We start from the raw sequence: 23,633 nt of genomic DNA, 5'->3' as shown, positions 1-23,633 counted from the left end.
TGTAGTCACCCCATTACACGCACAGCAGTCGACAGCTGATTTAATTAAACTGATGTCTGGTCTCTCCCTCCTGCATCTGACAGGCCATCATTTCACAAGGACCCATCTGAAAGCTGCCTTTGATGACACCTGAAATTTAAAGACAAGGTATCTGCTGTTCTCAAGGCTGTAAAAAGGCTGATCAATGGCCGATCCACAATCAAAGTATACAATATGTTTGCCACCAGAATGATGAGCGAGTGTCTGTCTGTATCTTCAGCAACAGCAGAATATAATTCTTGTCTGAAACTTGAGTTGAATCTTTCATGAGTGACTGCCAGAGTCAGAGCTCGCTGTAATTATCAGAAGATCTGAAAGCATGACAGCGAGTGTTAGGCTGAAGGCTTAAAAGAGGGGATGGATGAAAACGGAGGGGAAAAAAGGGGTAAAAGCAGCTGAAGCAGACACTGTAACTGGTGTGTGTGTGTGTGTGTGTGTGTGTGTGTGTGTGTGTGCGTACTTGGGTGATATATTGCAGAAGGAAATTTTTCTTTGACAGGTTTTCCTAGAAAACATTTCAGTCACAACAGACCAGTTTCTCACGCAACGCACGTCTTTTTATCTGACGGTGTCTCTTTATCTCTTCATCTCTATATTCTCTCTCCATCCATTTCTTCTTTTTTTTACTTTTACTGACTTTCCCTGAGGAGCACAGGGAAGAAAGAGAAAGAGACGTTTTGCCATTTATACTTTCACCTTAGTACAAACGTCAGACGTCCGTGACTCGGTTCACCTTTTTAAGATTCCTTAAGTAGGAATGTATCGTCTTCTGCTTAAGGGCCATTTACAACGTAAATCTGAATGACCTGCAAATGTCAAATTCAGACTACAGAAAAAACACAAGGGTGCAAAAAGCTGTCAGGAATATTTCAATAATGAGCATTGTAAATTCCCGCTGCTGCTGTCGTCACAGAGGTGTCATTGAGCCGCACATTTACCATCAGGGCTTTCCTGTGCACATGTGCTAACTTGGTATTTGCATCTCCACAACAGGACTACTGTGTTCTTGTATTCCTAAATGTCAAGTAGATTCACAACAGTAACATGTTCAGTCCAAAACACAGTGATCCATTATCATCATCTGTAAAGAAAGACTCTCTCACTTCACAGCAGACACATTCGTCCCTGTACATCAGCTCGATCTGGAGTCTGCAGCTCATTTAAGTAAACAGGGTCGTCTATGCCCGCACTCGAGCCTACAACAGCCAAATGAGTGATTGTGTAGACAAGTGACATTCTGCCTCCACTTTCTCCTCTCTCCTGAGCCAATTACATGCAAGCCTCCACATGACTGACGCATCAAACAGTCAGTGAGATGTCAAATCCAGCAATCTATAGTTCAGATCAGTTTTTAAAGCCCTAAACCTTTGAATTCTGTGTGTTTACTGAGTTTCATGCATTTTGCTGCTTCAAGAGGTTGATTTTCATCCTGAGAGCTTGTTTTTGACTAGTTGAACACAAGCTGGTGGTCAAAGGAGAGGCTGTAAACATTCTTCTTCCCTGCAGTATCACTGAAGAACGGCTGCTGTCAAAAATAAACTAATTCAGTAATAAAAACATTTGATTTCAGACACATTTTTCACAATAAAAGCACCCCCTTATTTTATCTAAAAGCTTAACATAACTAACCTGTTGAATTTTTCCCTGCTTAGAAACTATTATTTTGACTGCTGATGTGATTTCAACATTGCAACGATCTCTATCATCCAACATATCAGCTTGCTTCATGCTACATGACTGTACGGCCTGCGGTTCTGTTCAGCCCACATGTCATCAGTTATATTTACAGGTGAGCTGGAAGGCAAAAACAGAGGCAAAACCGAAAATACCCTAGAAAGGAAGCGTACCAAGATATTCAACATTAAATATATGAAGTGCTATCGGGTTGCAGCTTTGAAACACAATTCAAAAAAGTTAAATCTTCCATGAGCGACTGCCAGCACTCGCTGTAATTATCAGAAGATCCAAGAGCTTGACAGCGAGCGTTACGCTGAAGGCATAAAAGAGGGGAAAACGTAGGAGAGGAAGACACATGTAACTGGGTTACTGCCACTGCCTCTGTGTGTGTGTGTGTGTGTGTGCGCGCATAATTAGGTGACACATTGCGAGAAGAAGAAATATTTCTTTGACAGGTTTCCTGGAAAAACACTCGAGTCACAATCGACCAGCTTCTCACGCATCGCTCGTCTTTTATCTTTTATCTTTTATCTCTTCTCTCTTCATCTCTATAACCTCCCTGCATCCATTTCTTGCTCTTCACTGTTTTTTTGCACTTTTACTGCTTTTCTCTCAAATGCCAAACAGAGCCAAGAAAATAAATATAAATTCATGACTTTCCCTAAAGACAGAAACAGACGTTTTGCCATTTATACTTTCACCTCAGTACGAACGTCAGATGTGAAGTCAAGTCTGAGGGGTCAGCAGTCGTATTCGTCACATATGCTAGTCGACAGTGTGTGACAGAGGTCAGACATTAAACTTCTCACTTCTCTTATATTTGCACACGAGTCTCATTTGCCAGCTTGACTTCTTTGCGTTTGGTCATTATGAGAGGGAGTCACGGGGGTGTGATTTGTTTCTGAGAAAGCTTTAAAGGAATATTTTGAAAGAGGTGTGAGGAAACATCCCGGCATTTCTCACCTGAAAAACAAACCACCAACAGTAGCCAGAGTGCTAAAACTGAAAATAACATCTGCCTCAGAGGAATGCCGAGCTTCTGAAGGCCCAGCTGTTAACCCCTGACCTGTGGACCTCTCTCTCATCAGTGATGAAGGTGCAGCAGGCTTTTCTTGGATATTCAGGACGCCTGGCTCGTGGAGTTTGAGAAAACTCGGCCTGGGCTGAGATCCCAGTAAATCAGCCCAGAGTGAGTCTCTTTGATGATGTTAAAACATTTAGCATTTCATGTTGTAAATGGACTTTAATAAATGATGTTAATGTTGGCATCTGTAAGTTGTTGGATAAGCTCACTTGTTCGTGGTAGAATCTTTGCTCCTGAAATTTGCAAATCTTTGTTGCAGGGATTTAAAAAGGGAGGAAGTATTTGCACTTGCATTGGAGTGGACTGGTGGACTGGCAAGACACAGGCTGACATGAGAAAAAAGAAATCCTGACATCTTATTCCTCGTATAAGTGAAGCTCCAAAAACACTTGAAACTATACTACTCACAACGAAACTCCATATTGTCTCTTTGGACCGCGTGTCTCTGAAATGTCGTACCTTCAGACTGTAATCTGTCCAAGCTGAGACAACTTTGACAGCATCAGGTTTAGCCTTCAAACATGTTGCAAAGTCCCCTCCAGCGTAAAGAAAACATTATAAAGCTACACTGGCTCAAAACTGATGTTAATGTGTAGATAAAATCAGTGGAGTGCCCCTTTAACTGGTCTTTAAACAACCAGACAAACATTATTGAACTTTGACCACGAAGAGTTGAATGTGTAACTACTAACGCTGAGATGTCTCTCCGTACCGACTTCATGTATCAGTGCTTCAGCTGATTTGAGTTTCCTGAGTCTAATTTCATTATAGTTAATGTTTCAGTTTATCCTCCGTATAAAAGCCTTATTGAGAACCGACGTATGGTTTCTAATCATCCAACAACCCAAAAAATAAAAGACGCTCCCACTGGCTGATTAAACTCATACTTGAGGATGCTATGGTAGAAATTATGTTATAATACTGTGCTGTTGTTTTCTATTCTGAAAAGATCTAATAAAACCGAAGTTACAGAGAAACGTACACTTACAGGATTTAGTAGCATCACATGATTGCATATTGCAACCAACTGAACACACCTCGTCTCACTCTCTCCTCTCTAGCATCAGCGTTTGGTTCGTCCGTTCTAGAAACTGTCCGGCGCGGCGTAGAAGAAGAGCTGTTCCTTTTTTCGATGTAAACAACTGATTTCAAGGTAACAAGTTCACAACAACTCTTAGTTTCAGGCAAATATACACTAATGAAAACATCATCACATATATAAAAGTCCACTTCACCTCCATTATAATCATAGTTGTGCAACCCTGTGTTGTAGAATGACAAACAAATGAATCTTGAACTGACGTTTCTGCTCTGTGTTTTTGGAAAACTGTAAAATACTGCACCCTCGGCCGAGTCGGATGACGATTTCTGGCTGGTATGTCATCATTTTCTCATCAGTTTTCACTGCTGTACAGGAGAATGGAGACTTTTGTCAAACAACATCTCATCTGTTATGACAGAGAGTGTGTGTCGGCAAGAGCACGTCTGCAAACATGCTCACAGTTAAATCCACTGGCTGTAATCTGCAACCCGCGGGTCTAAGCTGCCTCCGGAGCTGAGACTGACTGTAGATCAGTCATTCTTTTATCCTGTTTAACTGTTTGTTTCTGATGGAGCGACACAAGGTGCAGCAATTCAAAGAGCCACACATAATCTCATTCAATAAAATGCTGAATCAGTCCTTCCTCTATCCTTTAGTCACAGGTTTCAAGGACAACATGGCTGTTTCACAATATGTAATGCAGATTCTTTTCTAACTTTATGGTTAGAAAGGAGGTTTGCTATCGCTGTCCTTGTCACAAGTATCCAAAATGTTCACAGATAAGAAATGCACTCGAGGTCAAGCTTTTTTTTTTTTTTTTTTTTTAAATTAAAAAAAAAGACTTCCCTTTCAAATGTCATCTCATCATTTTCATTGTGTCATTACCGACAGGATCAATCAGCAAAGATTAAGTAACAAAACATAAATAATTCTGTATTTCTGAGGGGAATCTGACGTCATTTTTCTTCTTTCATGTTTGAACTCGACTTAACTTTGTGCTGAACTCACACAGATCGAACACTCACACACACACACACACACACACACACACACACCTCCCTAAATTTTGGAACAGTTGCTTTAAAAGGATAAACTGGCAAATGTTTCCAACAATGTCCAAAACTACGGGGTAACGAGGTAACAGTTTGTTCCATTCGGTCGTCACGGCTTATTAAACAGTCAGAGTGAAGAAGGACGTCGGCATGTCTAGTCACAGGTAATAAATGACATATTATGTGTTTTAATCTGGTGGAATAAGATGAATGTACGCTCTCTGGTTGTTCTGGTGGACTTCTGACCAAACACCCGTCTTCTTTCAAGCAGGGAAATAAAACAGAGCCATTAAGTGCAAACAGCATAAAGCTTTCCATGTGACAACATGCTGAGTTAATGAAGGCAAATCTGTTTCACTTTTCACACACACATATATACGTACAAAATGCATATTCAAGTGCCAAACGCATGAAACTCTTGACTGCACTGGATCCACACAAGGCAGGAGACAAGCTTGTGAACATGTCATTTGAACGCACCGTTTGGCAGTTTCATGTCCAACAGGTTGTTCACCTCAGCGTTGTAATGCCTCTTGAATATGACTCATAATGGGAAAACCATCAAAATAAAAAACGATTTTCTTCTCTCAGTGCTCTTGACTATCTCTTACAGACACTTCATCTCCTCGCTTTTATTGTTCTTTTGCAGAATTCACGGATGAAATTTCTCTTCTATCTTTGCACAACACCTTGAAACAGATCCTGGCCTCAGTTTACAAAAGGCACAAAACTGTCTGATATTTTAAGTGTCCTTTTAATCTTAGCTCAGACTCTGACTCACAAACACCACATGTGAAAAGGATCATAATGACTTATGTGACAATTCTGTAGCATTTGGAGGACGACCCCATAGATGAACCTATAGGCAAACATCTGCCTGTCAATGGGGTCCATATGCACATTTAAATATTTATAATACATAGTAGAGGCAGCTGCACAAAACAGCAGTTAAATGCAGCCTTTTCATTCTGCCGTGTGATTGCAGGGCTCGTTCAGCGGCAGACACAAAGTCACGACTGTTCCTCTGCACAGTAATTGCACGTAAATGTACAGTTGCGGTCCATCATCTCGTCATGTGATCGTCTTGTCAGTCTGAAGTCTTCAAACACAAAATAGAAGATAATATGATTTCCCCAGGGGAACAATCATATACACAACTGGGCGGCTGTGGCTCAGGCGGAAAAGTGGTCATCCACCTATCAGAGAGTCGGTGGTTCGATTCCCGGCTCCTGTAGTCTACATGTCAAAGTGTCCTTGAGCAAGATACTGAATCCAAATGTAGTTTCTGTCAACAATCAATATGTGGCCATGAATGAGTGAAGCTGACATGTGCTGTCAAGAACTTTAAGTGGTTGATAGGATGAGAAAAATGCTAAATACATTTAGAGACTGAGGACCGGCAAGTGTGAACTTCCGGTTTTACACATCACATACTGAAAGAAGAACTTAATACGTGAGCATCATTTGCCATCAGCATCTCTGTAATGCTGAAGAGCGCTAACACAGATTCAGCATAACAGTTATCACAGTGTTGAAAAAGTTCTTGGCTTGCCAAGATTTGAAGTCAAAGATTTGGAAATAAGATGAATCATCATGTTTGATGAGTTTATGTTTTTTTTCTAATAAATGGAACATTCTTAAGTGTATCACAAACATGTTTTATATGAATCAATTAGTCCAGAAATGTCACAATTGTGAAACGTACAGAATTTCACCACTATAAAGAGCTGTAACAGCAACTGTCTGTGAGTGAGATTAGAAGGGTGAGGATGAAGGAGAGTGAGAGAGCTGAGGGGAGATGAGACGGAGGGAGCAGAATAATCAGCAGTGACGTGTCATCGACTTGGTGACAGGCTGCGTTTGAAGCTCTTTCACCGCGGTGTCAGTAATAAGATGATTGGTCGTGTGTGTCTCCTCTTTGCTCTAACAAAGACTTTGTCAACACCAAAGTGGCTTGTAGAAAAAGCTGTGACGGAACGGATGATGACTGACAGGAGAATGAAGACGCAGAGAGTGTGATCATTATGTCTGTGTGTGCTCAGCATCGTGTCTCTGTGAATTCCATATGCAGGCGTCTGTTAATCACCTCCTCATGGGCTTGTCGTCTGTTTAGATGAACATAAACAGAACTTCTCACAGGCAGAGACGCCGGTTCAGACACACACAAACATTTCTGTTTCACTTAAGTCTTTAGATTTCAGTTGTGTAAACCGCTGCTCAGACACTGAGGCAGCAAGAAACATCCAACATAGACACAACAGGTGCTTTTTATAGCTTGATTATATATGAAATTAGATTATGAAACTGCTACATGATATTTTTATGTGTGCATGCATGAGAATGGGATCATAACTTCTTGTTCTGATTTAACATTTCCCTCATCCACGAGAAAAACCTTCCCTTGTTGGGAGAGTTGTAGGTCAATTCCTTTCGTACATATGGTCCCACTCGGACACTTTAGGGATTTAAACCGACAACCCGTGAGTCACAAGATTACTTCTCTAAGCTGCCACATGTGCATGTGTGCATGTGTGCGTGTGTGTGTGTGTGACAACATATGTCCATATGTGCTCATACATTTCCAGGTCTGTGAATTTATTTGTGCATGAAAACAAGTGCATGTGTAGATTCTTCAATGTGTTTTTGTGCATTTGAATTGAATATTTGCACTCGTGTGTCTCTTTGTGTGTCTCACACACAAACACTGTTGAGCTGTAAAGCTTTTATTCATTTTGCTTATCTAGACATTTCTCTGACATGATGTTGACGAGGACCCCTGACGATCTCCCTGACTACTAAACAATGAACTAATGAAATCTGTCTTGATGTGAAAAGCACTTTGGCTCCATCATACAAGTAAGGTTCATCGTTTATTCTTTATTTAAGGATTTCCTTGAAAAAAGTTTTTTTGTGTTTCTCCTTATAATTTGGATTAACTTCAATTCAAAGTAAACGACAAAAGTCTCAGGAAATCTTACTGCTACAAGTCAATATAGAGAAATGTAGAAATCTTAATAGAGCCTGCAGTGTCTGTGAGGAAGTACACAGGCTGAGTTCAGCTTCTGGTCTGGACTCACAGAGAGCTGGGTCGGATCTGCCGGGTGTCCTGCTCTCCGTCGTTGCTCGTCAGGCTGTGTCTCGGGGTTCGACCGTGGCTGCTGCTGTTGCTGCTGCTGCTGCTGTTACAGTTGGCGGAGGAGGACACGGGCTGCAGCTCGGCTGCAGTTCCTACACTGTTCCTCTTCTCACCTGCAAGAATAAAGGAAGATTTTACAACTCTGAGTGTTTTCAGACAGAAATATGTTCCCCATTTCTTTCTGAAAGTGGCCACTTTAGTACTGGTAAGCCTTTTCCTGTTGCGAAACCAAACATCTGTTGACTGCGAGTTCTCTCTGATCACAAGCTAAACAGATCAAACCATAACCGACCGCTGACAGTCTGTTGTTTATTCTCTCCAACAGAGAGTGGTGGTTACAGAGACTTCATTCAAGTTTTACATACAGCCACACATTCAGTCAACTCTAACGGAAGAAATGGAGCAATCATTACTTTTTATTAATGTTAACAGGCTGATGACATGGTTCAGCTCACCTTTCTGGGAATGTGTTGGTGTGTGGAAGAGTGTGAGCGGCCTCTCGCTGCAGGACGGTGCTTTGGCCTCAGTGCTTCTCCTCCTCGGCAGGTTGAGCTGCATGTTGGTCGGCCCGCTCGCAGAACTCGGCACGTCCCTGAATATCTGCACGAAAAGGACGAATGATGGTGTTTGTGAAACATAAGATAGAATACAGACATGTACAAAAAAAACGCTCCAGTGAAAAGTAATTTTCAACATAATTTGTCTTCTCTGATGAAGTGGAAATGTTTCCAAATTCAAATCTCAGATGATCAACACCACCTCTGCAAACAGATTGGAGGAGAAATTAGCATTCTCACTGGAGAGCGAAATATACATTGGAGAAAAGATAAGAAGTGTTTATTCACCTATTTAAAGGTCTATAATAGAGACATGACCAAAGATAGTGGTGAAATGATTTACATTTATACGACCTGCAACACAACACATCCTGATGTCACAGCTGTGTGCACATGGCCTGTGATGTCACGACTCTCTGACTGTTACATTCAGCATCAACTTCACACTGCCAAGTTAAAGCTGAACAGTTTTCTACTGCCAGTTTGAAGAGTGGATGTGCACAGCATGTTGTATCTGCAGGGTGAAATCACTCAGACCTCCAGCGCAACAAAATGCTAAATATTGTGATTTGATTCAGAATCGGTGCTAAAAACAGGAACACGGCGCAAATGAAAGGTCTGCAGAACCACCTGTGGACGTACCACTCTCTTCATGCTGAGTTAGTGATTGATGCCTTCCCACTCTCTGTTGAATACAGAGTCGGTCTCAAATAAGAGCCAACAAGGTAAATCTAATATTAATTCCTGGTTTAATGTTTCAGAATTACAGCCTGAGCAGACCAGAGTCTTTAACACAGCGACGGAGAAAAACTTCTTTTAACTGGGAATAATTACATGTGCAGAAGCTTAACACAGGGGAACATTACGTGTTTCAGTCTGTGATTTCATGGAACTGATCGTGACACTGCTGAAATTTATTCCTGCTTTTTCAAGCACAGTTAGGCGAAATTCAGAAAATACCCTGCTGAGATAAAAATATAGAAGTGATCACCAATTACGTTTCACTTCTTCAGCCTGATGGTTTTTTCCACAGCTGGTGCTGCTGCGCTCGTATTAGTCTGTTATTTCAGCTAAAGTCACATGTCATCATGGTTCCTTCCATTTATCTGTCAGCCCCTTTTTTCTGCTCTGCTGGCAGCTCCACACCCAAAGCTCCACTCAAGATGGAAAACAGAAGAAAAAAAATATATGTGAGTGCAGGAGAACCATTTTAACACACTGACTCAGTTGTTTTGGAGTTGTATAAGCAGGATCACATGAAACCTACCAATATTTCTGTAACCCTGAAAACCCCTCGAGGGGAACCGGGATGTGTGACACTGGGCTTTATAAATAAAAAGGACCCGGTTTGACTTGTAGCTCGAGGAAATCACTTCAAACCATTTTCCACCAAAATGAAATATTTTTTCATTTAAAATAGATATTGTCAAGGAAGGAGAATAAGAATGGCTCCAGACGAGCTTCAGGCTGACTGCAGCAAACAAAATGAACAGAATGCTTTGACCTCATCATCATTTTACTTGTGACGAGCGGGCAGATGTGTGAAGTGTGGACGGTCTGTCAGGACTGCAGAGGACTGAGAGGGCGACTGCGTCTTGTGAGTCACTCTTTCATGTCTCTGTGTGAATCCACGCAGGCTCACATGTTCTCTGCATCCGCGTGTCTTACCGCTTGTTTCTGTCACTGGCTGAACATACTGTGTGCACGATGCTAGGGTCTCAGACAGCTGGTTTGTCTGTTGCCATGGTGACATGTGTAAGCAGCTTGGCCTGCCAATAAGCTGCTTGGATCGGCAGGGGAAAGTGGCTTTGAAGTGTGTAGATTATATACATGTGCGTCAGGTGCTCGTTCACATATAAATGATTAGGTGCGTTAATTTCTGCTTTAACTGCGCAATTACACAAAAGTCAATCCCCTCAACAAAGCCACGGGACTCCTTTAATCCCCAGCCACCCACACACACACACACACACACACACACACACACACCTTCTCATGGTGCTCTATGAGGATCTCTACTACTATGTTCTGAAACTTGATGTCCATGATGGCTGCGACCGTCTCCTCCTGTGGGCGGAGCAGAGTCGGCCCAAAGACCACGCCCAGGTTGGCGATGGTCATCAGGTTCTGCTGGTGGTGGCTGGCAACACTGTTCAGGTGGGACAGACAGAGAGACAGAGAGAGAACCACTTTACCATCTTTCAGCTCCTTGTTTTGGTTTTCACAGCCTGTGACTGAAGAGTATCTGTCGTATTGGATGGCCTTCACTTCAGCTGAGTCAGCAGAATGAACTGATTGACAGAAGAACCTTTAAGGCAATCTTGTTCTCACTGATGCGATAAACCTTCTGATCTGATCTGAACTGAATGAGACAAAGAGCTGAGGTGTTTATTCAACCACTCAACCTATAAGACAGGTGTAATCCACTAAGCTGCAGGTAAATATGTGCATGCTCGCAAAAATACCTGCATTCGCATTCGTCTACATGCTGTTTAAACGTGGCTGATGTCCCATTTGACACACATTATATCATGCAGCTATTGCTGAAGAAAATCCCAATAAAGCCACAGGGCTTAGACGAGGGTTTAGAGTGAAAACACAATGCTATCGGGATGCATTAGAGGAACAACTGTACATAAGCCAACAGAGTCGTGCCCTGCTTTTTGCTGAGGAGCTGCAGCAGCTTGTGGTTATGTAAACTACAGACAGACAGTCTGTTTGACTCAGATTATCTTGCCTGTGATGTTTTTATTCAGTAGGTGAGCAACACAAGGGTGGGAGAGACAAAAAGAAATGAGAGGCACTTGTCAGGGAACGTACTTCATATGAAAAAATGAGATCTTTGCAGGAGACTTGCAACAGATTTGTTGAACTTAATCATCTGGAGTGCTCATCAGCATCTGCCCTGATGAAATGCCCTTGAGCAAAATGTCAAGTTCCAATCAGTTCAAAGGGTAAGTAGCATCCTCTTATCCTGCAGCACTCGCTTGGTGACATGCAGGTCAAAAGATTTGACAGACGCTGAGGTTAAAAAAGGGACAAATGACTTTAATTCAGTGTAGAGTTAATACCTGCTTCAGACTGAGATATAAGCAATTTAGGTCCTGTTAAAAGGTGATTATGTGAAAATGTAGCCCTATTTTAACCTAACCATGAAAGTGGGGAAATAGTTTTGGCCCGGTGACTGCTGGATGGTGTCTATTTTCAGCACACGCTGCCTTAATGCATGCGGTCAAGAGATTACACAGAACCTTAATCCACCTCGAGGATGGACAACAACAACAATCAAGCTGAGGAGAATTACAGCAATGTGGTAACACAAACGGAGAAACTGCTAAAATTAACCACCGAGCTGTTCCTGTATCCACTGTGCACAATGTCTGACACAGCTTAACAACAAAAGTCTGCAGTCGTCCAGGTGCGTGATATTCTCCACCTACTTGCCCAGGTGTTTCATCAGCAGCTCCAGCATCTGTCGGTTCTTCTCTGGGAGCCGATGAACCAGAGCATGGATCTCTGTCACCCTGGCCTCTGGGTTGTCCAACTCTGGACAGAGACAGATAAGAGGACAGAAAGAGCAAGAGACCGTTAAAGACACAAAGACCTCAGCGTGAGGTGTCACATTTGATGACTTCTTTATAAGACCAGAAAAAACAGGCAGGCTGATGACAGTCAGACGCTCACGAAAAGACATGTTGAGTCACTCTGCTGCAAATTTGTTAAACTGTGTTCTGTTGAGTAACAGGTGGACAGGCAGGGGAGACAGACAGGTAGGTATACAGACTTTTTGTTGATGAATAACTATAATCAGTCATGGCTGCAGAGTCAGTCGATAGAACGGTGACAGCAGTCTAACACTAGATCAGCCCTCTGGTCTCTGCTGTCAGCGCCAAGCAATACACAACCAGCAGAGCATCTCCCACACAGAGACACCAACAAACAGAGCTGACAAGCTAAAACACACACACACACACACACACACCAAAACACTCAAATATACAGTGAACACAGAGCAAATATTTTCAAGCACTTATACACAGGCCGACAGAGAGAAAATCCCCTAAAAGCATTCTTATTACGTATTAAGCAGAGAGACGCAGAACAAACACTAAAAACAAGAACATGTAACCAGCCAGTCACACACACACATGCGCGCACACACACACACACACACACACACACACACACACACACACATTTAAAAGCCTGTAACATAAACATGCATGTGCACGTCCAGTTCACCCACACATGCCTCCAAACAGATGCTTGCACATGAAAACTCTCTCACTCATCGCTCTCCATCAGGCAGTCTGTGGTATCCAGCAGCTCACAGACATTATGCTGAAGCACACACTTTTCTCTTAGTTTAACACTATTGAACATGTGTTTGTTCTATCCGGGAATAAAAAAAAAAAAAAGCTAAATTCAACTGGTATCTATCTTCAACTTGTTGGAGGAGTGACACACTTTCTCCAACACAATCTGGTGTGTTGGAGCTCAGTGCGTACTGTAGATGCCAGCTCTGCGTTTACCAGCGTCTGTAAGGAGCACTGACAAACACTTCTGTCATCTCATCGCAAACACAGACATGGAAAACAAATTCAAAGATTACGGCTCCACCACAAAGTCCCAGATCAACACTGAACTCTGACAGGCCAGCACAGGACAAGGAGACGTGTTATATCATAGATGCTGGAGTCAAAGTGGATGGAACATACATTATTTCCCACGTCTGATGGACGAAAACCATATTAACATCACTATGTTGTTGCTGCTGTTACTTCCTAGCTGTTTACATGTTTATGTATTTAAATATTTCTACATATGTTCTTTGTTTTTGTAGCAGAGAGAAACTACAAACAATTTCTTTGTGTGTTTGCAGTCTTTGAACTGTGCCAGCCGAACAGTCGGCATGAAAGTGAATAAAAGGCTTCCCAAAAATGATCCTTATCAGAAACTATTCATTTAACACTAATGTTGTCATGCATCAGGATTAAGTGTTCTAGCAACTGAAAGTGCACAAAATGACAGGTGACTAGAAATACAGGCAAATATGTACAGAAGTGTATTAATATCCTTGGATTTAATGGTTTACAATTCTGACAAAATGTCAAGAAACTGCAAAGAATCCACATCACATCACACACACACCGAGGTCTGAGTGTGGACTGTCGCTCAGCGGCTGCGGTGCTGAGTCACGAGTGATTACACCAACAGGACTCATTGATCACAGCAGCCTCGACACATCCGACACTTAACACAAGTCCTCAAGTCCTTCTGAATTTCAGCCAACTCTGAATTTTAGACGAGAAGAGAATAAACACACTACAATTTTAGTATTTGATTTCTGTAGTTCTCTTTTAGGGAATGTTCCCAGAAGGTTAGTTTTTTGAAAAATCCTATATGGAGATAAATGATAAATGTTCCTTAGATGATGTCTAAAGATTATTGTGAAAAATCAAGTCCAGTTGCCTACAATACAGCGTTTAGAATAAGGACCTTTACCTCAAGGTCCTCGTAAGATTTCACAAAAACAGCCCTCAGAGAACCTTCAGGTTTCTCTGAGAGGTCAAAGGGTTTGTTTCTTTTTTTAAAAAAGGAGAAAGAAAGAACATTTTTGACGGATACAATAATATGACCTTCAGGGAACTTTCATGGAACGTTCTTTTTTATTCAAACATTCAAAACTTTAAGACATCAGAATTAAAAGTCATTCACATCTTGGATCACCTGTAAGGACCTCTGGTTTTTGAGGAACCACTTTGTGACTCAGTGATCAGAGTACGCACAACACAGCAGGGAACCCACCTGTTTTACTCTCCTAACAGAAATCAATCATTTCCTCAAACGTTACATTAGCAGCTTATCACCACGCAGCTAGCTTGTTAAGCAGTCAGCTGATCAGAAAAAAATAAACTCAACAGAATTCACAAAAAAAGCTGTCATTTGGGCCGTCGCCACTTATAGAGACACTTTCGTTTTTGGTCTGAAAATATAAAAAAGTACCACCATCTATACAGTTCCCGGCTCTGAAAAAGCCACGTCTGGGTCTCACCTCATCAAAACTGCATATTGCATCTCTTAAGTAAGAGGAGTTTTGATTATGTATGGAAAACATACTTTTACAATCAAAGACAGCAGAACAAACATGTCCACACGCACTTATGGAAAATGAAGCGTGCATTTCTTCAGGAAGATTGCCACATCTGCTGACCATCAGCTGACGCTTAACTAGCTCCAGCAGCACCACCTGGTCTACTTTCTTATCATTCATTATTCATACTTGACATCTCGATGCCTGTGCAGTGTGTGCAGCTGTATATTCACACAGCTATGAATATACAGAGCTATACACACACAACACACAACACACAACATCTATAGTTTTTACAGAGCAGTCGTTGGTTTTCATTCGCAACCAGATCACTGTTGAAATTCCTGCATAGAATATGTAAAGTGAGTGTTTCACATTTTGACATATCTGGCTGCAAATATGCGAGACCACATGATCTTAATTTATGTGGAGCATGACTGATGGAATCTATGGGACACACGGTCACGTGTCCCTTATTTCACTGACGATTCACTGGACTGATAGTGCTGAAAGGTTTGTTGAGGCTACACTTGAAAAGTTGCAACTTCCTGTCACAGAAATCACCAGAAGCGACTTGTGAAGTGAAGTGAAGGCACACATCGTCTTTAAAGCTGCACACACTCATCAATATTTTAACATCAACAACTGGCCTTTTAATAGCAGTGACAAACCCACACACAATCATCCAGAGGCTCCCTCATCTTTCCCTTTATGAGGTGGTTAAACACAATGTGTCTGCAACTGGCTCTGCTTCTCTCAGGTGGCCAGTTAAATCAATCAATACGGACATTTACCAATGATCACGTGTTTCTTAACAACTAATGTTCTTAAAATCCTGAGAAGAAACATAGATTCAGGCCTTGTCCACACGTACATGGATATTTTTCTAAACAAGATAAAAAGAGTCCATCCGACTGACTCTTCACACCTGAGAGCAGAAAACCATTACAAGCACTCGAACAAGCCAATAAGTGGTGATCAGGTCTATGTCAACAATACACCAAACACCAGAGAAGTACATTATGAACATGCAAAGTCATAAAACCTCTGAGTCAAGTTTTAAACGTCTAATCGACCATATTCACGTGGAGCTTCCGACCCTGAATGATACATCCGAGGAAAATGGTCCACTTGACCCAGAAGTGCTGACTCACACTGGTGCTAACGGAACATAAAACCAACCTGAAGTCCACAGTTGTCGCTGCGCATGCAACATTATTATCATCATTAGGCAAAACATAAATGGGCATGATCAATATAAAGGTGATGATGTCATCATTTCCTGAAAAACCTCTGACCTAAAATGCTGTTTACGTTTGCACGGGACGCCAAAACATGGAGGAAATGTTAGTTTTGCCAAATATCCACAAGTGTGGACAAAGTCTGAGATTAATTCTCAGATCGCCCAAAAAGGCTCGAAAAAGGCTACTTTAGTTTGCATCAGCCAAAGAAAACATAATTTGAGCAGCTGCAGGCGAACCAAAGGGTTTATGATGTGTTTACTGACAGCAAGATTTGCATGCAAAGACATATTCATAACGGGCATCAAAATTAATGGACTGAGTGTCAGAAAATGATGAGGAGGAGGTGTCTGAGGAAGGAGTAGACAACAGGTGTTTGTCTCTCGCTTAATAAATCTCCTGTTTTACATAACCTGTTTCTTGTCAAAATGAAAGACATGCTGCGAGCTGCCTGGCAATCACTGGCCTGAACTATTATGTGGGAGAACAGAAAACACTGTGTTTGATGAGTGCTTTAGATGCAGGCTGCAATCACACCATCAGCAACACAACACTGCTTATATTCATACATGCACACGAAGCAGCCTAAATTATCAACATCAGTATTTCCAACTATAGTTAAGATGTTAATGTTCGTCACAACAGCCTTGTCAGTCTTTTCAGCTAAAGTGAGAATAATCAGGATTATGTGAGATGTTTCTGGAAACAACATAACAGTAATCTAGAAGAGGAAACATGAGATGAAGTGTGAGATCAACAGGTGGATCACAGCAGTGTGTATCACTCTACACCAACATTACTCTTCAGACTGTCAAGGTGACGACAGAGCAAAGAATGTAGGTGAAACGTCTGAATTACCGGTCGATCTACATGCCAATGGGAACACGGGGTCATGGGCTGTGAACAGGTACTGAAAGACTTAGGTTACGTAATTCAGGAGGAGTTCTTTCTTAGAGGAAGGACAACGAGTTCACACATCTGAGAGCTTTTAAACCACTGCTTCTTTAAAAAGATCCAGTTGAGTCGGTTTAGAGCGCTGATCAGGCCGTCGTCTGAACATCCATCTACCTGTGGTGGTGGGGAATGGTTAGAAGAACCTGGTCAGACCTAAACCACCTGTGAAGTAGTTTCTGGTCTCATCTGGCCTGGTGATTCCTGGAGGAACTTGCTCCTAAGCAGGGCACCTGGGCTAAATTGCTAAAATCCAGGGTGGAGTACAAAGCTCTGCTGGAACATGATGAAGGCTGTAGCTTTAACAACACTTTCAGGTACCATAAGTGCTTATTCTCATATCCTGCATCCATTTCGAGCATCAGTAGTGCACGGCCTCAAAAATTAACACAGTAGGAGCAGCGTAGCTCCAGTGTAGGGACGGGGTGGTGGAGGGGGGGATCAGGGAACACATCAGCAGCAGCAGAGACAACAACGGGACGACAAACATGCGGCATCCTCCAGTAACACACATAGTCTACAGGTACGGGTAGGTATGAACAACTACGTTCACAAAACAGCCCGTTGTTTACGCAAACGTGTGGTTTAAAAGCACAAGTCTAGAAAAGGAAGAAGTGATGAATCATACAAACGGGAATAACGGCTCACAATGCTCAAGAGAGACGCAGACTGAACCCTGTTGCTCAACAGGTTGTTGGTTTCAGAAGTAACTAAAGTTACCGGACGCAGCCACTCCAATCCCAACGTCTAAAAGGTGCTGGGGAAACGGGATTTCAGACCCTGTTCAACCAGTTTTACTTATTATAGCTCATAATAAACAAATCTTGCACTCAAAGAGCAGGTATTTGTCCTGTTCACCTGAAGTCTTTACTGCCATTTATTCGTCCATGAAATAATCAGTTTGACACCCAAATCCAAAATACCAAATAACCCCCATTATGTAATTTGTTCTGATTTGCAGCTAAACGATGTGATTACTGTGCCGCCTGCAGAACAAGCAGCATACAGACCACTGCTTCAGGAATTATAGGCTTGAAAAACTTTTACATTTGAGAATTAAATATGTATAAATGCTTGTTAAATAAGGATAGTTACTGGTTTTGGAACACAAAGCTGATTTTTTAAAAGTGCCTCTGTCAGCTTGGCTGTTAGAAAAGATGCACAGTATCTTTTAAAGTCTGTGGCAGGCAGGTTAGACTCTCAATGTCAAAGTGTGCATTGGCATTATATTCAACTCACGCTCATCATCTTTCACCTCTGTATCATCCCTCATGCTATCATCTCTTTTATGTACGAGGTTATTAAGCAAGAATTATAGTTATAAAGTGTTTGGTCGTGATATTTAGAACCTTCGCTGAGATTGGAGCTGAAGGAATTCGTGCACTTGACCTGAAAGTGTCAGAAAGGTACACAAAGTAAGAAAAAGAGGGAACCAACTGTGAAATATGAGCAGAAAACGGATGAATTAATGAGAAAGAAATAGTGCAAGCACAGCCTAATAAGTGGAGACAGGCTAATTACTGCATGTGTGCTTGCTTGCTGGTACAAGCCTGAGGCAGGCAGGTATCTGAAATCCAGGTGGCGTTCTACCCTAACCCCTCCTCTTCTGTCTCTCAAAGTCCCTATTTCCTTGCATAAACCAGTAAATGGTCAGGAACGATTTATTATGTCGTGTAGGAGCCACATGAGAAGAATCTAATACACTGAAATGATTGCAGTGACTGTTGGAGAGTCGAGGCAATCTGTCATCAAGACAGCCGAGTGTTGTTTTAAAATGAAATCATTCATCCTGACCCAATACTCTGCACCCATCAGGTGTAAATTGAAAACTTTGCAGCTGCTGAATAACACTAAGCCCTCCACTTAAACCAGATATCTAACACCAGACTAGCATGGGATGGGAGAGAGAAATCCGAGATGAGACTAAAAGAGGAGGGAGAAGACGAGGTTTGCAAGCAGTGAGGTGGGAGGAGCCGGGGAGGACGAGTGAAAGAGAGGAGGAGAAAGGGCAGAGCCGAAAGAGAGAGTTCATCTCAGGACGCTGTCCTCAGAATACCCCGCTGCTTCGGCAAAATGATCGCCATGGAAAAAATACAAAAGCACACTCTCGCAAGCAGACGCGCATTCTTGCACTTATTCATTCACACAAACATTAACGACATGCAAATACAGACACCCACAGAAACAGCAACCGATGAAGGGCACAAACATTACAGAGGAGCCGCGGCGTGATGACAGATATAAATCTGTAATCTTACACAAACAGTTGGCAAACGCGCATTTTGTTTTATGATTATTACAAAACCGTGAATTCATGAGTTATAGCACGGGTGGTCGAAGTTGGTATCAAACCAGCGACCCTGGCATGCTCAAGTGCCACGCTCGCCTCCTCTCTCCAAACACACACTCCAACACACTCTTCTCATCCTCCTTCCAGTTGGCCTCACTATGGAGCCATTTCCTGGTGGCGTTGCCAGAGACACACGGTCATTTCCTGCAGTTCCTTCCCCTGTCAGCTCAGCTTTCTAGAGGAGTTAACTACAGACAAACAAAGAGAACAGGTCACTGGCACATCCTGTAACACAGCACACCAGACTGGACCGGACTGGGCTGCACCTGGGCCTGCTGGGATGAGCCCACTTTTCCAAAATAATCTGTGAAAAGCTGATACAGTAGCAACAGTGAAATGATCCAGATGGTAAAGCAACCCTTCAGAGCCCTAATATAAATATAGTGGATCAAAAGTAAGCCAAAGAGAATGGAAGAGTATTGAATCCTCATGCAGAGTCTCTTACTTGATGATCTAAATCAGTCGGTGTTGACTAAAGTTTATTTTGTTGCCTTGGAGCCACACGAGAGGGATCTATCTATCAATCTATCTCTTGCAATAGACAATATAACTGTCGCTCAAACTGCACTGGGTTGCACTCTTGAGTTGAGACCGCAAATTTGTGTTGTTGCATTGTTTGGTTAAAGCCCGTTTCGGTAAAAATGACGTGTGGCCTCATTCAAATCCCGACTCGACTTGCCAAAACCAAAAATATTGCCAAACTGTAGAGGAAGCACGCTCAGAAACACTGCATGCAGGCTGCTAAATGAGGCCGATTCACCTGAAGTAACCTAACAAACACTGACGCGCATCGACTCCCCTGCCTCCACCATTCTGTGTGCATTTGCTTTTCAAAATGAAAGCACCGGCGATGATGTAACAGCTTGTTCGATATGTTGAGAAATATCATATAGGGAGGCAAATATCTAACATCAGCCCAACTCTGACTGACTACACACACACGCACACACACACACACACACACACACACACACACACACACAGGTGCTGGAATCATAGAATAAATTAAACATTTTGCAGCTGCTGTTACTAAATTGCCCAGCTCTCCAGGCTTTTCCTCTTCATGTGGACGATGAACAAATGCTCCACACACAGGTCAGCAACACACACACACACACACACACACACACACACACACACACACACACACACACACAACATAAAGCGGTACAGTCGGGGGGGCACAGCTACCAGGACCACCAGGCTGCCAGCCCAGTGGGGCGTCCTGGTGTCTCAGTTGATGAAACGCTTATTTGTACCGTGCATGTCATGACCTCATTCACACGATGATGGTCTCATTGTCCACATGAAACTGAGGCGGAACGCTAAAGAAATCTCTCAACACAGGCACTTATTAGGAGAGGAAAAAGAGAAGAATGAGCCTTTATCTGAAGCATACATTCATAAACTATGTATCAGCACGACACGACTCACAGGATTTCATCAAAGCAAAAACAAACCGAAGGTTACGTATAGCTTCTCCTGCTCAGCACAGTAAACAGCTCGGTTCTTTATTTAGCATGGCTTGTTCTATGAATCCAAGGCTGTCGAAGAATACCTGTTTGCAGAGTGAAATTTTGTTTGAAGGACAGAAACAAAACTTATCAGTGCTCCAAGTCCCAACATTTCCAGACTCTCGGGAAGTAAAACCCCCAGAGCAGGGACTTCTCGGGCTGTAAAATACTGTCGCTGAAGCTTCATTTAGCCTTCTGGTCCCTGCGGAGGGTATTCACTGAGTTCCTCTGATGACTCCTTGTCCAGAGGGATAAAAACATGCAGATAAATAAGAAACATGAAAGCAAAACACTCACTGGCAGCTTTGATGAAGCTCCTCTGGTACTGGTATGTCATGAGCGGCGCAGGCAGCATTCTGCGAACAGGAGATGGAGACGTCAGATTGTAAAGTGTAACAGGAGCTCAGGGTTGGCTGCTCTGCACAAATCAATAAGTGTAAATTGTTCTGAATGATGTCTTTTTTTTTCCTCCTCTGTCATGCCTGTTTGCACACCTGGACATCAGTTTAATCACGGCTGCCTGAGGAGCGTAACGGCTCCTGCTGCTTCTCACTGAGGCCTGAGCTGATGCTGTGGATGTGTATCAATGTGAACTGTAGCTCTTCTCTGTGAAACTGTCAGTGAAGTGCAGGTGTGTGTATGTGGAGGAAAAGTCTGTGCATTGTAATTCATGTACAGCAGACTGGGCACAGCTTGAACACCTCTCTTGCCCATCAAGCATCTCTCCTTTCACTTAGTCACCTATTCCTGGCCTCCCGTAGTCTAAATCCTTCCCTCGTTACCGACAGTCATGGCGCAATTGAGGAAATCATTAAGCGCATGTGTGATTGTGTGTAACTGTGTCAGTATGAAATGCAGACGATCATCTGCGCTGCGATCAAACACTCTGTGGGTAAATAAAGGTTTAAAAATACATAAAACAGACTAAGCAGATATAGGAAATGCTGCATGAATAAACAGGGACATTAAGTATTTATTGAGATGGATCCAGACCAGAGACGTGGCTCATACAAGAGGCTGAAAGCAGCAATATGCATTTATTCCAGCACTGAATGAAAAGAGCAGAAAAGTGCTGTAATTTCAGATTGAGAGGAATAACAGAGTCCTGAAAAGGCTCAACAAGGTTCTAACACTTTCCTCAATGTTTAATTACTCTGTGCAGTTTCACTAGATTTATTATTTCCGTGACTTGTATGTGCACTAACAAGCCGTGTCACACACACCTGAGATAGTGCTTGATAGCACTGGTGATAGTCTTAATCTCCCACTCTGAGTTTTCCAGCTCCACATCAGCGCACGTCTTCGGATCTGATGGAGACAAAAGTCAAGATTACAAAAGAAAGATGAGAAAATGTGTTGGGTTTTGTTTTTTTTTTTTCCAGTTTTGACAGAACACGTGTGTTTCTGTGTTTACCCATGGCGAGGCTCAGCAGCTTCTGTACTCTGGAGCTGACGCCGACTATTCTGTACAAGCCCTGCTCGTCAATACCTGGAGGAGGGAAGGTAGAGGAGCAGAGAGGTTACCTCCTGAAACCAGTGAAACATTACATTTATTACTGTACCCACTGTACACCTGCTGCACTTAGCATGACCAAAGATAAAGGTAGAATACATCAGCAAGAGTGTTCAAATGTTAATTCATCCACTTAGAAACAGTCCTAAACAAAGATAGCTGGCACCATTCAAGGCTGCCAGTCAATTAAACTGTTACAGATAATGTGATGGCTGAATTTAAAAGGCAGCTAGCCACGCTGCGGGGAAAACACACAGACTTCATTTGCAAAAATAGATTAAAAGCATTCTTAAAAGGAGAAAAAGAAATAGTATAGAAGGAGACGGAGAGAAAAAAGAAATAGTATACGAAGAAGAAGAAGAAGAACAACAACAACAACTACTACAAGACAAAGAGGAACAGGAAGAAGGGATTCTTGCAAAAAGGCTAAAATAAATGATTTTTCTTTATTAACTGTCTGGTCTCTAAAATGTCAGAACATATAGAATAATAGCTGTGATAATATCCTACAGCTGCTGATTTTCTGTCGGTAGAATAACCGATTAGACTTTAAATCGTTTCAGCTCGCTGACACGTTTTTTCTTTTCCTGGTGGTCCCAATTATGGAACAAAATTCAAACTGAGAGAGTTTTTCTGTAGCATAAGTATATGTGTCGGGTGCTGGGTACATTCCTGAATGAACAGTGAGAACAATGCCAGATATAAGTGAAAAAAAATGAAAAAACAGGAATCTGATTTGACACGTTACCTCGAGTCTCCACAGCGTAGATGAATTTCTTCATCACGTTGAACCCGGTCACATCCAGCTGGGCCACTGATGGAGAGGAACAGAGTGAGTGTGAGCCGTCACAGTCAAATCAGAAAACTAGGACATTTATATAATAATGATTCAATCTAACATTAACCCTGCTGATACAGACAGTCATGTGATGAAGATAAATAATAATGCAACCTTGAATAAACAGATAATTAAAACCAATTGAAAGTACTTACTGCCTTCAGCCTGGTTGTCTTTATTCAGATTGTACACCTGCAGATAGAACAAATAGAAAATTATGTACATCCAGGTCTAATAATGGCAGGATACATTTGTTCTGTACCTTTATAATCAACATATAACATGTTTTTTTTTTAAACCAGCTCAGTCTGCATGCGTCCTAATGTTCAGTCTCCACAGTGACGATGAGAACATTTTGTTTATGTGTCTAAACTTTCAAGCCTGAGTTTAATTTAACACACAAACATGTTTATTGTGTAAATATGGAACTAATGTTCTTTTTCCCCCACATTAAAATAACAATAATCTGACTCACACAGAAAATAAATGTGAGTCCATCTGTGACCTGGTGTGTTTCAGCTGGGGTTGACCTTTGACCCGGTGTG

At 42.1% G+C, this 23,633-nt stretch overlaps 1 protein-coding gene across 3 annotated transcripts in view; it reads right to left on the bottom strand.

Annotated features, from left to right (window-relative positions):
- LOC119031502 (rho GTPase-activating protein 26-like) overlaps window positions 1-23,633 on the bottom strand; it is an 88,714-nt gene that overhangs the window by 9,877 nt on the left and 55,204 nt on the right. For all 3 annotated transcript variants that reach the window (XM_037120031.1, XM_037120030.1, XM_037120032.1), the window contains exons 12-20: window positions 23,244-23,280; window positions 22,999-23,064; window positions 22,152-22,226; window positions 21,961-22,045; window positions 21,035-21,093; window positions 12,028-12,133; window positions 10,577-10,736; window positions 8,486-8,630; window positions 7,972-8,143 (exon numbers count right to left, since the gene is read on the bottom strand). In XM_037120031.1, coding sequence (XP_036975926.1) covers window positions 7,972-8,143; window positions 8,486-8,630; window positions 10,577-10,736; window positions 12,028-12,133; window positions 21,035-21,093; window positions 21,961-22,045; window positions 22,152-22,226; window positions 22,999-23,064; window positions 23,244-23,280 — 905 coding nt within the window. The remainder of the gene's footprint in view (window positions 1-7,971; window positions 8,144-8,485; window positions 8,631-10,576; window positions 10,737-12,027; window positions 12,134-21,034; window positions 21,094-21,960; window positions 22,046-22,151; window positions 22,227-22,998; window positions 23,065-23,243; window positions 23,281-23,633) is intronic.

This window comes from Acanthopagrus latus, chromosome 13 (assembly GCF_904848185.1).
Source record: "Acanthopagrus latus isolate v.2019 chromosome 13, fAcaLat1.1, whole genome shotgun sequence".
NCBI lineage: Eukaryota > Metazoa > Chordata > Actinopteri > Spariformes > Sparidae > Acanthopagrus > Acanthopagrus latus.
The sequence above is the reverse complement of the archived record's forward strand: the minus strand, read 5'-3'. Positions and strand labels throughout refer to the sequence as shown.